This window comes from Cricetulus griseus, chromosome 5, assembly GCF_003668045.3.
Source record: "Cricetulus griseus strain 17A/GY chromosome 5, alternate assembly CriGri-PICRH-1.0, whole genome shotgun sequence".
Lineage (NCBI taxonomy): Eukaryota > Metazoa > Chordata > Mammalia > Rodentia > Cricetidae > Cricetulus > Cricetulus griseus.
This window is the reverse complement of record NC_048598.1, coordinates 40,803,058-40,817,115: the sequence shown is the minus strand read 5'-3', so window position 1 is coordinate 40,817,115 and position 14,058 is coordinate 40,803,058. Positions and strand designations below refer to the sequence as shown.

At 36.9% G+C, this 14,058-nt stretch overlaps 1 protein-coding gene across 1 annotated transcript in view; it reads right to left on the bottom strand.

The window, feature by feature from the left end:
• Hmcn1 (hemicentin 1) overlaps positions 1–14,058 on the bottom strand; it is a 439,469-nt gene that overhangs the window by 175,680 nt on the left and 249,731 nt on the right. Inside the window, exons 23-29 of the mRNA XM_027417405.2 lie at positions 12,100–12,227; positions 10,479–10,751; positions 9,082–9,177; positions 5,851–6,045; positions 4,785–4,915; positions 4,474–4,621; positions 2,339–2,465 (exon numbers count right to left, since the gene is read on the bottom strand). Of these exons, the coding sequence (XP_027273206.1) occupies positions 2,339–2,465; positions 4,474–4,621; positions 4,785–4,915; positions 5,851–6,045; positions 9,082–9,177; positions 10,479–10,751; positions 12,100–12,227 (1,098 nt within the window). The remainder of the gene's footprint in view (positions 1–2,338; positions 2,466–4,473; positions 4,622–4,784; positions 4,916–5,850; positions 6,046–9,081; positions 9,178–10,478; positions 10,752–12,099; positions 12,228–14,058) is intronic.

The following is a 14,058-nucleotide window of genomic DNA, read 5'->3' as shown; positions in this document are numbered from 1 at the left end:
TTCCCCCATCATTCTTTAATCATTTAATAACATCATGAGGAACTAAGTGGGGTTGTCATTTTTTTCATTCATTAATCCATTGTTATTCTTCTTACTCATTTTGTAATTTTTGGTTTAATGCAAACATTCTACTATTAAGTGGAAAAGAATAATTAAGAGTTTGAAAATGCCCCATAGGAACTTCAGAGCGAGGGTTTATAAGAAAATGTGTGGGTATTACTTGCTAATAATGCTGACTATGCCAATCTTTCTAAAAAGTGGAACACATGTGAATGTTATATTATCATAAATATTGAAAGTACTTATTCCCAAAGAAACTCACATACATTTTCCATGAAAGTCTATGTCTAAGATTCACATCTACTACTATAAAATGCTCACTTCATGTCTTTCCAACAGTGTTGTGTTAATACTTGAAAAATATTACTTAGTAAAATCTATGATCTCCCAAGAATCATTACTTTAAAGTCCATTGATTATTTTTTAGGAGAAAAGATTTAAAACCTGTAGTTATTTTTTTAAAGCGAGAGTCACATAATAAATTATTGACTATGTTGCTATATTAATAAGCCAGAAGCCAGTCTACTCAGTAAATGAAGAAGACTTTAATTCTGTAAAGTATTAGCCTTCACTATCTGTGGTATGACTTTGTATAGAATGTTCTCAAAAGTTAAAAATACCATAGTTTATTACAGTGATTCTCAGCTTCCCTAATGCTGTGACCCTTTAATACAGTTCCTCCTGTTGTGGTGACCCCCAACCATAAAAATATTTTTGCTACTACTTACTAACTGTAATTTTGCTACTGTTATGAATTATAATGTAAGTATCTGTTTTCTGACGGTCTTAGGCTATCCCTGTGAAAAGGTCAGTCAAGTCCCCAGAGGGTCATGACCCCCAATTTAAGAACTACTGGTTTAGTACATTTGAAGTTTTTGGTTTGTTTGTTTGTTTGTTTTTTTAAGAGTGAACACTTGGGGGAAGGAGACTAAACAAAAAGAGTGAATATGATAATATGATACTTGAATTTATAAGACTGACATTTTATTCATTATTAATTATAAAAGTAACATAAAATTTAAACAAATAAGCCTAAGTGTTCATATTGGAAAATCATTGTTGGTCTATTTTCACAAATGTGAACATTCTCTCTAACTTCTTGTCATTATCAGTTTGACTGTTATCCATCTGTTTTCACTAAACAGTTTTCATTCATAAACATATCCCCGAAGAAATCTAAAATTTATTGTAAATGACATTGTGCTATTCTCCTGCATCCCACTGTGCTCTGTTACAGCAGCTGTGGAGTTACTTCAGTATGAATACCTCAGTCTTATGTGTTATCTGACTCCTAACATCTGTCGTTAGCCAGTTTTCAATCTTTTGCCACTGCGGTGTGGCAGAGAATATCAGCAAATGAACTTCCTGCTGGAGATGCACATCTCTGCCCTGTCTTGTAGAATGGAGATGTGACCCCTGCATGACAGCACCTGAGCATTAAAATTTTAATACAGAGCATGAGATTGCCTCTAAGGATATTGCTTTATAGTCTCTATAGTACTGTAATGTAATCTGACTTCCCATATCCAGACAACCCTTGATATTTTCAAACCTCTATTTATTAAAAAATGACCTAAGAGAAACAAAATTATATTTTATTTATATTCATCAGATTGTTGAGGATGAGAATATCTTAACATTTATTGTATGATTATATTTTAATTGCTCATTTATACTAATTCATTTTTCTGTGTTCTCTGTCTTGTTAATTTCTTAGAAGATGAAGTGGATTCCTATTTTATACATGGCCAATTGAAACTTTCTGCTACTTAGTCCTTTCAGCTCTCCCCTCCTCAGACACACAGACACTTTCTGTCATTAGTCATACCAGTGTGGTCAAAGCCCTTGATGCTTCCACTCTAGGAAGTACAATTGCTCTCTGTGATTTCCACTTTATTCAGACAGAGAACTAGTCTGTGTATTCATTATATTGTCACAAACCCATTTCCTTTTTAATAGCTCAATCCCATGTAAAGGCATAATTATCTCTTCATTGAAATCTGTTTATTTTAACTGTTAATATTTATGAATAGGATTTTGGTGCACAATAATTATAAATTAATCTGTTTCCATAATAAATACCCAAATTTACAGAGAGCTTTGTTTTTTGAAAAATGAAAGATATTACAAGACTTTTTCAAAGCAACATTATTTCTCCATCGTGATCACTTAATAATGTTGTAATTTTAAGGTGATTAAAACGGAGGTAAGCCTTACACAGAGGAATATCTGTTTCTTATAAATTACACTCTCAAACAGATACAGACAAGATACTCACTTGCCATCCTTGAACCAGTGAATAGCAGGGAAGGGAGTGCCTCGGACATGGCACTGCAGGGTGATGTTATGGTTCAGAACAACTGAGACTTCATTTGGGAAGCTGGCACCTATTATGCTGGGTGGAACTTGAACAAAGACATTTTTATCATAAAATATATGACATAGCACAAAGACCTTGGGAAGAAGCAGACAATTAGTGGTTAACAAATTATTTCAACAATAGATTAAGGCCATCAATAAAACGTCCCACAATAGCTCCTTTTCACATCACATTGTGTGCCCAAATGCTAGTTTTAAATCCAGGAATATTTTCATGAAATTTTGTTAGCAGGAAAATTACCTACAAGCATAATGAAAGGACAGAAGTCATTTTGAGGCACAATTAATTTGTGTGCAGAACTCATGGAATGTAATTGAGCAGCAAAGTTCACACGATCCAATGCACTATTGATGCACATTTCAGACGATCAATGACATGGACAATGTCAGTCTCATATGGTTCAAATTCTAAATACTGTGTCCTGTCTCCCTTGGTCTTTTTTGAGTATGAGTATGATATACAATAAGAAGCAGAATATATTCATTCTTATCCTTATACAAATACTTTCATTTGTATAATTCCTCACCATCTAAATCTCTCTTTTGTATCATTTTAAGCGGTCTGGTATTCATCTTCAGAAATTATTAGACAGTACAGGGTTTCAGTGAGGGAAGAGGTATGGCATAACAAGATATTTATATAAAGATCTCACTGCTTGCTAAGTGAATAATGGATCAGATTGATGAAGACTGGATGCATAAAGGAAGTTAAATGCTATTATAAATGAAAGCATGCCTTCACCATGGAATGGGAAGAAGTAGATTATCAGGAAGTAGGCATAAAGAACACGCATGGTTAAATATCAGGAATTCTGGAGAAAGCAGGGGAAGGGTAGAGATGCATGTCACTCAGAGACCCCAACTGTTACTAGAAAAAAATGGTTATTGCGACTTTGAGTTTGATACAGCACCAAGATATTCAATAACACATAAAGAAGATATTCAACCCAGCACACTAAGGAAATGTGAGCATTATAGCACACATCTATAATCCCAGCACTTGGGAGGCTTAGGCATGAAGATTGTTGAGTCGAGGTCAGCCTGGGATATTAGTGAGACTCTCTTAAAATAAGTAGATGAAATCATAAAAAAAATAGTAAGGTGAAGACTAGATATTTTCCCTAGTACTCAAGGAATTCCAAGCTAGAGCTGAGTGTTTGGGAATCAACTGCACACAGACGGATTTCATGGAGGGAATGAATGTCAGGAGAAACAACGCCAAAACTAGTGATAAGAGAAACTGCTAAGGATTTTTAAAAATGGCCTGTAGTTAAATACAAATATAATTGTAGGGAAAAAAGACATACATTGTAGTTCGGGTTTCGGGGAGAGTAAGGAAATTGATTATTTTTTTGATAATCGATGAGTACTAATTTTTATGATCATATCACTTCTAGGCTTCATTTTTCACTACAAACACCAATTATGTACCTATTTTGATAAAAAAAAATATTGAAAAGAGAAAGTCATTTACCATGAAGTGAACTTGTAATGTCAAATATAACTTTACTAACTAAAAATAGAACTACGACAACCATGAAAATTATTTGTATTATAATCTAGTATAGTTGGCTACCCACTTTCAGAATTCCCTTTCTGCCTGAAAAGTCCATCCCTTTCTCTTAGACATCTCTTCCCTGGAATAGAACCAGGGCTTATTTAGCTCCTGTAACTAATTAGATTAGAGTGGAAAGGGATGTGTGGCCTTTTCTAGTTCAAGCATCCTGCTATCTTCAGATCTACACATCATAATCACATTGCATTGTGTCGCACAGCTACCTATGTACCTAATCACTTCTCTCTGAAGCTACTGCCTAGAGAAGTATCTTTTACCATACGTTGTATGACATTTTTCGGTATATGAGTCAAAGCCATCTTTATATTATAAATAATTAAAATTAAAAACAACATCCTTAATGAATGTCACAAGTGGTATTTCTCTCCTATCAACTTATTTTTAAATCTCTCTGTTTTGTCATATGGTAAGAAACGTCTCTAACCTGTAGGTTTGTTTTATAAAGAGGTTTTCCTTACCTAATACGTCAACACTAAAGTACTTCTGAGAGGTTCCTGCAATATTAACTGCTTTGCAGGAATATCTCCCTGCGTCCTCTGCAGATACTTTAAAGAGTTTCAATATCTTCCCATTGTTCACGATCTGAACAGTACTGCTTTCTGTCACCTGCATGAGACAAACTATTGTTATTTCCAAATCTAATAAAACTCCACAATTAGAAAAGAAGAGCAGTGTTTGTTATTATTGAGAGGAAATTAGCATCTGCACAATTTATTTCAAGTACAGAAGCAGGGTACTGTGCATACTTCACATGGCTGTCTCCATTTACCTGGGTATCATCTTTATACCACATAATGACAGGTGATGGAGTTCCTTCTGCCTCACAGTAGAGACTGGCCAGGTGGTTTACCAACACAGACACATTTGTCACATGTTCCTTATCTTTAATTACCGGTGGAACTGCAAAAGAAAGGAGTTATGACTAGATAATCGTGTAGCGTCCAAGTTTCTCCATAAAGCCCTTTAGAAAGAAACTTCAAATATAAATGATAGCAGAAAGCTAGTCATATGAAAGCAATGCTTTCTTATAAAATGAAATGTGTCAGCTAACACATTTATACATAAAATTCCCTATGTAATCTTTTACTGTATGTCAGGATTTTAAGTTCAGGATGAAATTTAGGATAGCTCTGAGAAAGAACATTTCACATATTGCAAGTCCTCACTACTTGGCTGGTGGAAGTAAATGTCACACAGTGTCTGTGGAAGCCATCATCAACAAAATCTAAAATTCACATACCCTTACGAAATGATACAGGTACCACATTTTCACTGTAAGTTTAAATAACTGTAAATATCTGGTAATAATCAGAATACCTATCATCAGTGTATAAAGGTTAAATACATCATTTAAACTAATCTAATGAGATATTATAGATAACAGTTAAGGATCTAGAATAAGTCACAAGATAGATTGTTCAATGAAATAGCCTAGGGTATAGAGAGTGAGTATATATTCTGTCATATATGCTCTTTACATAAGGTTTTCATACTTATTTGTGCCTTAAGAGAATCTCTGAGAATCATACATGTAGTGTATGTAAAACTGGTTGCTTTGCTCTGTAGAATTTATGCAAATCACTTCTCAGGGTGAGCAGGCTTTTGTGCTGTATCTTTATCTCCTATTTAAATTTTGAGAGATGCAAAGTCTCAACTGGAAATTGAATAAAAGCTTGAATAATAAATAAGTGTAAACCAATTTTCTATCTTCTGTTTGATATTAACATATCCACAAATTATTAAGTTGTAGTATGTTGATTAATGACTTAAACATGCAAAATTAGAAACAGCAATATTTTCTGCTATTTGGTTTTAACATTTTTGTCTATATTTACCATGAACTTTGAGGTTGTATTTCCTTTCTGTGGTCCCAGCTTCGTTGATGGCCACACAGATGTACTCGCCATTGTTGTGTGGTGTAAGAGAAGCAATGACTAACAGTGCACCATCTTCCAAGATAGAAACACCAGGTTCTTGCCCTGTCACCTCTCTGCCATTGTGTAACCACTTGATGGTTGGTTTAGGAGTACCTAAATAGGAAATTAAATCCTTTTAATAACAAAATTGGAAAAATACTAAAAAAAAAATCAAATGCATCAAGAACAGATAAACTTCCTGCTATGACCATAAGTGTATCCTGAGGCACTGTGCCATTTTTATGATAAAAGTGAAGAGACTTAATGGTAGTTCGTGAATGCTTCTAATTCCTAATCAGTCTTCAGACCTGTGGCTACTTGTTGATCAAAGTTGCTTTTAATCAGAAAACTCAGAGTATAAGCAAAACATTTCCTGGTGTGTTCACTACAGTGAGTAGAAGTGAAAAAATGTGTATTCATCAAATTGACAGGATAGAGAGGGAGACTGGGAGTAAAGTAAGGCAGAGCAAAGACGTGGTGTTGTTACAGGAATATGACAGGATCCTGCCCAACCAAATGGAGTATATAAGGAATGTGGGAAAAGTGTGGCCTGTAGCTGTAGTGACTTTGAAAAAGACTCTATTTAGTGAGCACACAGAGCTTCCACTGCCTACATACACTTCTCAGTATCTCAACTGCTCGTCAAAAGACAACAGCTCAATTCTTTGAAAGAAGTAGACAATGCAATGAGGAAAAAAAATACTTTCCTGGATTTATTTGTAAATAGCAGAGTAAATGGAAGTAACACACCTATGGGCCAAAATGAATACATAATAAAGCCAGAGGGGATATTACAAACAGAAAAACAGTGACTGTGCTGCAAATGCTTTATTTGAAAATTTAAAAAAAAATTAAGTGCACTATTCTAAATGCCTTAAAACCTGATTAATTCCTATACTGAAGACAAAGCACATTAAACAAAACCAATAGGATCCCATAAAATGTTGCTTGCAATCAACAATAAGGTAATAAACACATTAAAAGTAGTACATACAATCCAAGATAAAGGCAGAAAGCATGGAAGAAATGGATGCAATGTACTGGTGAAGCTACACTCAATATTAATCAATCTTATAAAAGTGATTATGAAAGGCATATTTGTAAGAAAAGTGAAAAAATCAGCCTATTTAATCTCGATCATCGTAAGATTTTGACTAACGAGGAAAAGACAGTAAACCTGATAATCTCCAGCTGTCTGTCCACATTCAGAGTGAAAACCAAAGGTTCTAATCATTTCCTTTTATCCCACTATTTTCTTTGTAGACAACAGTCAGACTTTGCAAGTGACATTTATTGAAGTAACACATAAAAGTAAATGGGCACACAAACAAAAGAAATCAGAGAATTGTCTTTACCTATAAGTACTAGAATAACTATTACCAAGATGAAATCCATAGCAAAGTCAATAAATAGTAGGCCAATGAGATGGCTCAGTGGCTAAAAGCCTTTGCTCTGATGTCTGATGACTGATTTTTATCCCCAGAAGAGATGTGGAAGGAGAGGCCCAAATCCCCAAAGTTGTACACACACACACACACACACACACACACACACACACACACACACACACACTAAAATAAAAGACAAGAAAAATCCTCTAGCTACCTTTTGTGTGTGTGTGTGTGTGTTGGGTGGTTTCAGGCAGGGTTTCTCTGTGGCTTTGGAGGCTGTCCTGGAACTAGCTCTTGTAGACCAGGCTGGTCTCGAACTCTCAGAGATCCACCTGCCTCTGCCTCCCCAGTGCTGGGATTAAAGGTGTGTGTCACCACCACCTGGCTTCTCTAGCTACTTTTGAATGCACCCAAGAAAACTTTCAGATGAAATGAGTACTTAATAAAAGATGGTTCCTTTATGGAAATGGGAAGTCAAGGAAACTAGCTTGAGTGTAAGGGATCCAAGCAAACTGTAAAGCGGCTATGCCACAGGTAGGGTCAAGGGGTAGCAGACAGCACAGGGCCTACATGGACTCACACTATTCTGAAGCTGCCCCTTCTTCAAGTCTTGCCTCTCTAGTTCTCAATGGCTCCGAGAACTGTTACTGATAAGTTTTCAGATGTCTGGAAAATCTGTTATCTTTCTTCAAATATTGGAGATAGCTATAGATGAGAGTGGAACAGTTTTGCTACTGAACACAGGCAGCTCAGATTATCTTAATTGCTGCCACCTCCAAGGACAGCTAAGAAGAAATACTCATAGGGGACAGTGATACCGGCAGCTGCCTGGAGCCTTCCTGCCCAGGTCAGGAGGCTTTGCAAAGAAACCTGCCTGGACCTTGCCAGAACTGCCACGAGGCAAATTTGAGTTGCTGTAGATGGATGCCTGTGTGAGAGAATGTCTATAATGTGTGCTTGGCACCCAGAGTAAGGATGGCAGAGACAATGGCTCTCTCAAATGCCCCTATGGAGAGATACTGGACCAGCTCCTGGCAGAAAATGTGGTAGTATTTTAGAAAGGGTTTTTAAAAGCCATGGAGATACATGGTACATGCACCTTAGTGCCAAAATTACCAGTGAAAGTAGACCTAGGGGGGGCTAAAAAATGGGTTAAAATAAAATGCTTCTGATGGGATAACCCTGATTTATACCCCTTACTAACTGTAATTAATAGGGAATATTGTACAAGGCAGTGGTGGCTCATACCTTTGATCCCAACATTCAGGAGGCAGAGGCAGGTGGATCTTTGTGAGTTCAAGGCCAGCCTGGTCTACAGAGCCAGTTCTAGGGCAGCTCGGGCTGTTACACAGAGAAACCCTGGCTTGAAAAAAAAAATACAATAGGGAATATTGTCAACATATCAAATGCAACATTTAAATAAGAAAACATTTCCAGAAAGATTGAAATGAAAATTAAAAAAAAAAGATTTGAGGAATCTTAAAAACAAAACAAAAGAAACAACAATAACAAAAAGCAAACCTAGATTAAGCAAGCTTGAATGATTGGGAGATCCTTTTTCTGAGAGAAATAGAACACAGACAATGGAAAAATACCAATCCAAAGACTTGTTTGAAAGAGGAGAGCTTCAGTTGTGCTCAAATGTTATGGCAAGGATTGGCAGGTAGAATTTTAAAACCTCCAGATGGAGATTTAGAAATGTAGCCATATCACATAAACCCACAGGCTACCCACACCGGTACCTCTGAGCGTTACACACCTTTTGCAGGGCATGGAAATGCAATGCGCTGATTGGCCAGTCTTTCTTGGAATGGAGTGTTAAAAGGAGGTTGCAGGTCTTCCACTGTAGGTGGTTCTAGGACAAAAACAATTATATTGCCTCTAGCTTCCCTTGAACACTTTCCCATTCTGGTTCCCTTATCCTTTGATGCAGGTGTTATGGTCACCTAGTAATTTTCTGCATGTCTCCTGTCTCCAAACACCGCTGTATGTCTGTTGTTCGATCATGTAGCACTATGCATGTTCCCATATCTGTAACTTGCTATCTTCACATCCCCACTCAAACCTTCCTGCTCTTAACCATTTTATAGGTTTCTTATAGGTGTACTGTTTTTGAGTACAGTCCCATTTGGATTAATGCTCTATGCAACCTCTGTGTAGAATCTGTAATTCTGTATCTCTGAGATTTGAAAGAGTATTAGAAATGTCTTTCTCCTTTGATTCTAAATATGGGCACTTAATAAGGTTTTTTGAATTAATTAATGTTTTACATTCCAATCCCAGTTCCCCCCTCCCTCCTCTACTTAACAAGGTTTATTGAGTGAATAAATGAACTAATAAGCTCACCACTAGCATCCTATACACTCATTCCCCAGCAATTGGGATGTCCCAGTCACTAAGGGCTAAGTGTTGTGTTGATTTCTATACCTGCTCATCTTTACTTCCTGCCTTTGTATGACTTTCCCTCTGGCAGGATGAGACAGAAAACTTCTAGTGACTGGTGTCTGCCAGGCAGGAAGCCCTCAGCCTAAATACTACTTTAGCAAATTACAGAATTCCTCCCTGGCAACCCAAGCCAAAGTAATCAATTGCCAGAACAGTAATCCTATTTTAATTTACCCACTCTGCCTTTCCTTAACTATGAACCTTGTCTCTTTCTTTGCTTGTTTCATGTCTTCTCACACTAGAACAGCTCAAGAAAGCAGGAGTTTTTTGTCACTACTTCATCACCATGGCCTAGAACATGACAGACACTTGGCCCAACTTCAGTAACAAACCTCACAATAAAGCCAAGAACAATAGAGGAGCACTGAGCCATGACCTCTCAGGGATCAACTGAGGTGAGGTATGAGGTGAAATGTTACTCCAACCAGCTCCAGCTGCAATTTCTCTCAACCCAGAAATGCTGGGTGGCCCATTACATAGGACCACTCCCATTACATACACCAGTGACTTTAGTTTCAAAAGTAAACAAAAAAATTTCATTTGGCTTTAGCAACAGTATCATTCGTTTGTTTTCTGAATAATGTTCCCTTCAAAGCTAAAGTTATATGTAGAAATCTCCCTAAAGAGATCTGTGACTGCACATCCTGCAAGGTCTTGTTTAACTTCTCATCTTCATTCTACCAGATATGCATGTTTTATGTCAAAACCCACCTTGGACATGTAGCGTCAGCTCTGCTTCATCACGGCCGGCTATATTTGTGGCAACACATGTATATACACCTGCATCTGATACCACAGCCTGCTCGATGCTCAGAGTTCCATCTGGATTACTAGGTTGTTGTGCTCCATCAATTAGCACGGGCCTTCCACTTTTAAACCAGGTGATCGAGGGAGGTGGCGACCCATGGGCATTGCATGGGATGTCTACTCTCTGGCTGACTTGGACTTTTATGTGTCTAGTCCCATGCTGTATTTTTGGAGGAACTGGAAATCACAACCGAGCATTAATCATCAAATATTTTAAAATTCCTATGTTTTTTTTTTACTCTGAATGAGAATGCCTTACCAAGAAGTCACACAAAAAGAAAAGGACAATCACTTATTAGCTGTGGGATGTAGGGTGTGCCAGCAAGCCTCTTGAGGCCCATTTCTTTAACAATCCAGGCAAAGTAAACTTTACAGGCACAGTACCAGTACACTTCAAGAATTATAGGAAATGATAAACACAATACTCCTAATCCCAAACCTGGTGAAGAGTAAGCACTTAACAATAGTGAGTTTCCTTTAGTTTATAAGTAATGTAAGGTTAAAAGCCCTTTCAGGAACCTCTACAATCACAGAGCAAAACAGAATTCCCTCTCTAGAGTCAATTTTTATGCCCTTTATTGAAGACAGGCACTTAAGAAAATGCTCTTGAAGTTTTTTTCCCTGATTTCAGAGACAAAATTTACACACAGCCTGTATTTAGACAATTTAAGAACACTAGGAAAAGATCTTTTTGCACTGTGTACTGTAGTGACAAGTCTAATCATGGGATGTACCTCTGTAAAAAGGGCCATTCTCTTTCCCTTGATGAGTACTTTCTCAGGGTTGTCAGTCACAAACCATCTAAGTTTGAAAGCATTATTATTTTGATTTTGTGAAAAAAAAGAGAACACTGAAGATAAGAGAGGTTAAGGAATAGACCTAATGCCTGGGAGTTGGTAAATGATAGGACCCTCTTCTGATGTCAAAATTCCAGTTCAATGGGATGCCATTGTTGTGGCTGGTCTAGAAATAAAGCCAGGTTAATATCATCTCAGACAATCTCCTCTGATCTTTAGATACTTGGTATTTACACACTACCTGCCATGGAGATAGACAATCAGCACCAAAGGGAAGAATAATTGGTGGACTGTGATAAATTAAAACGTTTCAGTTAGAGAAGTGTGAAGACCTCAAATAACAACAGAAAGAAGCATTTCCCAGTTTCTGAGTTCTTTATATGTCAAATGTGACTACTTAAAAAGTACCATGTTCTGTGAGAATGTGGCCAGCTCTCAACATTTTAAACACATTTCCCCCACTACATATCAACAACAACAACAAGAGATAAGTGGCCACACATCTAGAAAAACTGAGATCCAAAAATGTAATTAATTTCATTTGAAAATGGAAAAGGGGGGAGTTATTTGTAGAGAGGCAACAAACTCTTCAGAGGAAATAAAAGAAAATCACATTCTTATAGTTCAGAACTCTCTAGTTAGTCTACATACAACATAAATGTTCACCATCACACAGGCTTCACTGTGGGCCAATGGACAAAGGCACCCCGTGACCTTTCAATACTCACCATGAACACTTAATTTAACAGACTGAGTCACATTCCCAGCAATATTTGTGGCAACACAAAGATACATGCCACTGTCTGAAATTCGAGTCTCTGTGATCTTCATTGAGCCAGAAGGGAGGAACGTGTGTCTAAGAGGAAAACACACACATCAGACCATAGAACACGACAACGAGAACATCCCCTCGCAGTCACTCATTGGTGTGAAATGACTGTGCTGTGCTGCAAGCAACTTTTGAAACAGCCCTCTCCACAGCAACACATGTCTATGAGCTATAAAAACAAAAGTTTCCTAATTGTCTTTTGTATCCTGTATGATGCTCTTAAAAAGAGGAAATCAGGTTTCTTTTACCTTTAAATCTATTTTTCTTCTTTTTCAGGTGTTTTTAATTAGGATATGTTACACTGGTGGATTTTATTTTATGCTCATATGTGTATATGAAGTATTTTCATTGTGTTTACTGCCATTACAATTCTCTTATCTCCCACTGACTTTCACTGACGTTCTATATATTCCCAAGTAGTGGTCCTTCTATCTTCATGTCCTGTGTGTCTGTCTGTCTTTGTGTGTGTGTTTGTGTGTGTGTGCATGCGCACGCGCACCCATGTCTGTAAGTTTAACAAGGGTTACACAAAGGAGCATGGGTGTAAGGATTTTTAGAGAGGCATTGTGTGTGTGAGTGTGTGTGCATGTTTGTAACTCAGTGAATTTAACTAGGGTTACTCACAGTAGAACAGGCAGAAGGTTTTTTCCAGAGGCACTGGGGAACTTATCTGTGACTTCATGACTGAAACATTGTTACTGTTTTCAATGCTTCACAAATAATTCAGTGTGTTCCAGTAAAGACAAACAGAACTACATATTTTCAAAGGTATCTTTAATATCTAACTTATTAAATAATGATGTACTAGGTGTTATTAAGTATTATTAAAGTTTTGTTAAAGTCCTTTTGAGGGGCTGTCATAGCCACATAGACCTTCCTAATATCAAGACTTATATCAAACCACAGTAAAGAACAGAGACACCCAGAGTGACATATGCATGCATGAACACACGCTGTATTCAGTATTAGAGGAGTACTGAGAGACATACGGAAAGGGGTTGGGAATACAGTTCAGTGTTAGAGTGTTTGCGTAGAATGAATAAAGTCCTTGATTCAAGCCCAGAAAACTAACAAATGTACACCATAAAGTAAGGATATAACTATTCAAAATGATCTTGGGTTATTGAGGTTCCAAATTCAGAAAAATAAACAAAACTACAGTACAGCTTAATATCATACCCAATATAATAATTGAGATGGTGTAGTCTAAAGCATGAAAAATAAATACTTTAAAAAGGGTATAAAATATTTAAGATTTTGAATATAATCTCAAAAAAGATGCAAGAAATGCAAGTCTCTAGAGAATAAGTTTTAATTCTTTGCACTTCTTGGAAATATTGAAAACTTATCCTCAAACACACCATTCTTAAATAAACTTAAAACCACAGTAACTGACTGAGAGAAACAGATGACAGTTTATACATTAGACAAAAGTTTGTTATCAAAAGCAAACATCAAATGTCCTCACATAGTAAGAAAAAGAGAAGTCACCATAAAACCGTGAAGCCACCATGGAGAGGCAAATCAGACAGTGAGAGTGATCAGCACACAGACACACGCACCCCATGCTCACTTGAAGTCAGTCCCAAGAAAATTAAAACCACTCAAATATCCCACAGAATAGCAGAAATATTTAAATCAGTCAAAGCTTCAAAGCCTGTCCCATTGCATCCTGTTAGTGCAGTGGTTCTCAACCTGAGGTTGTGAGCCCTGGTGGGGGAGTCGAATGATCTTTTTTTTTTCACTGGGGTCACATATCAGACATCCTGCATATCAGACATTTACATGACAATTCATAACAGTAGCATAATTAGAGTTATTAAGGAGCAAAGAAATAATTTTACAGTTGAGGGTCACC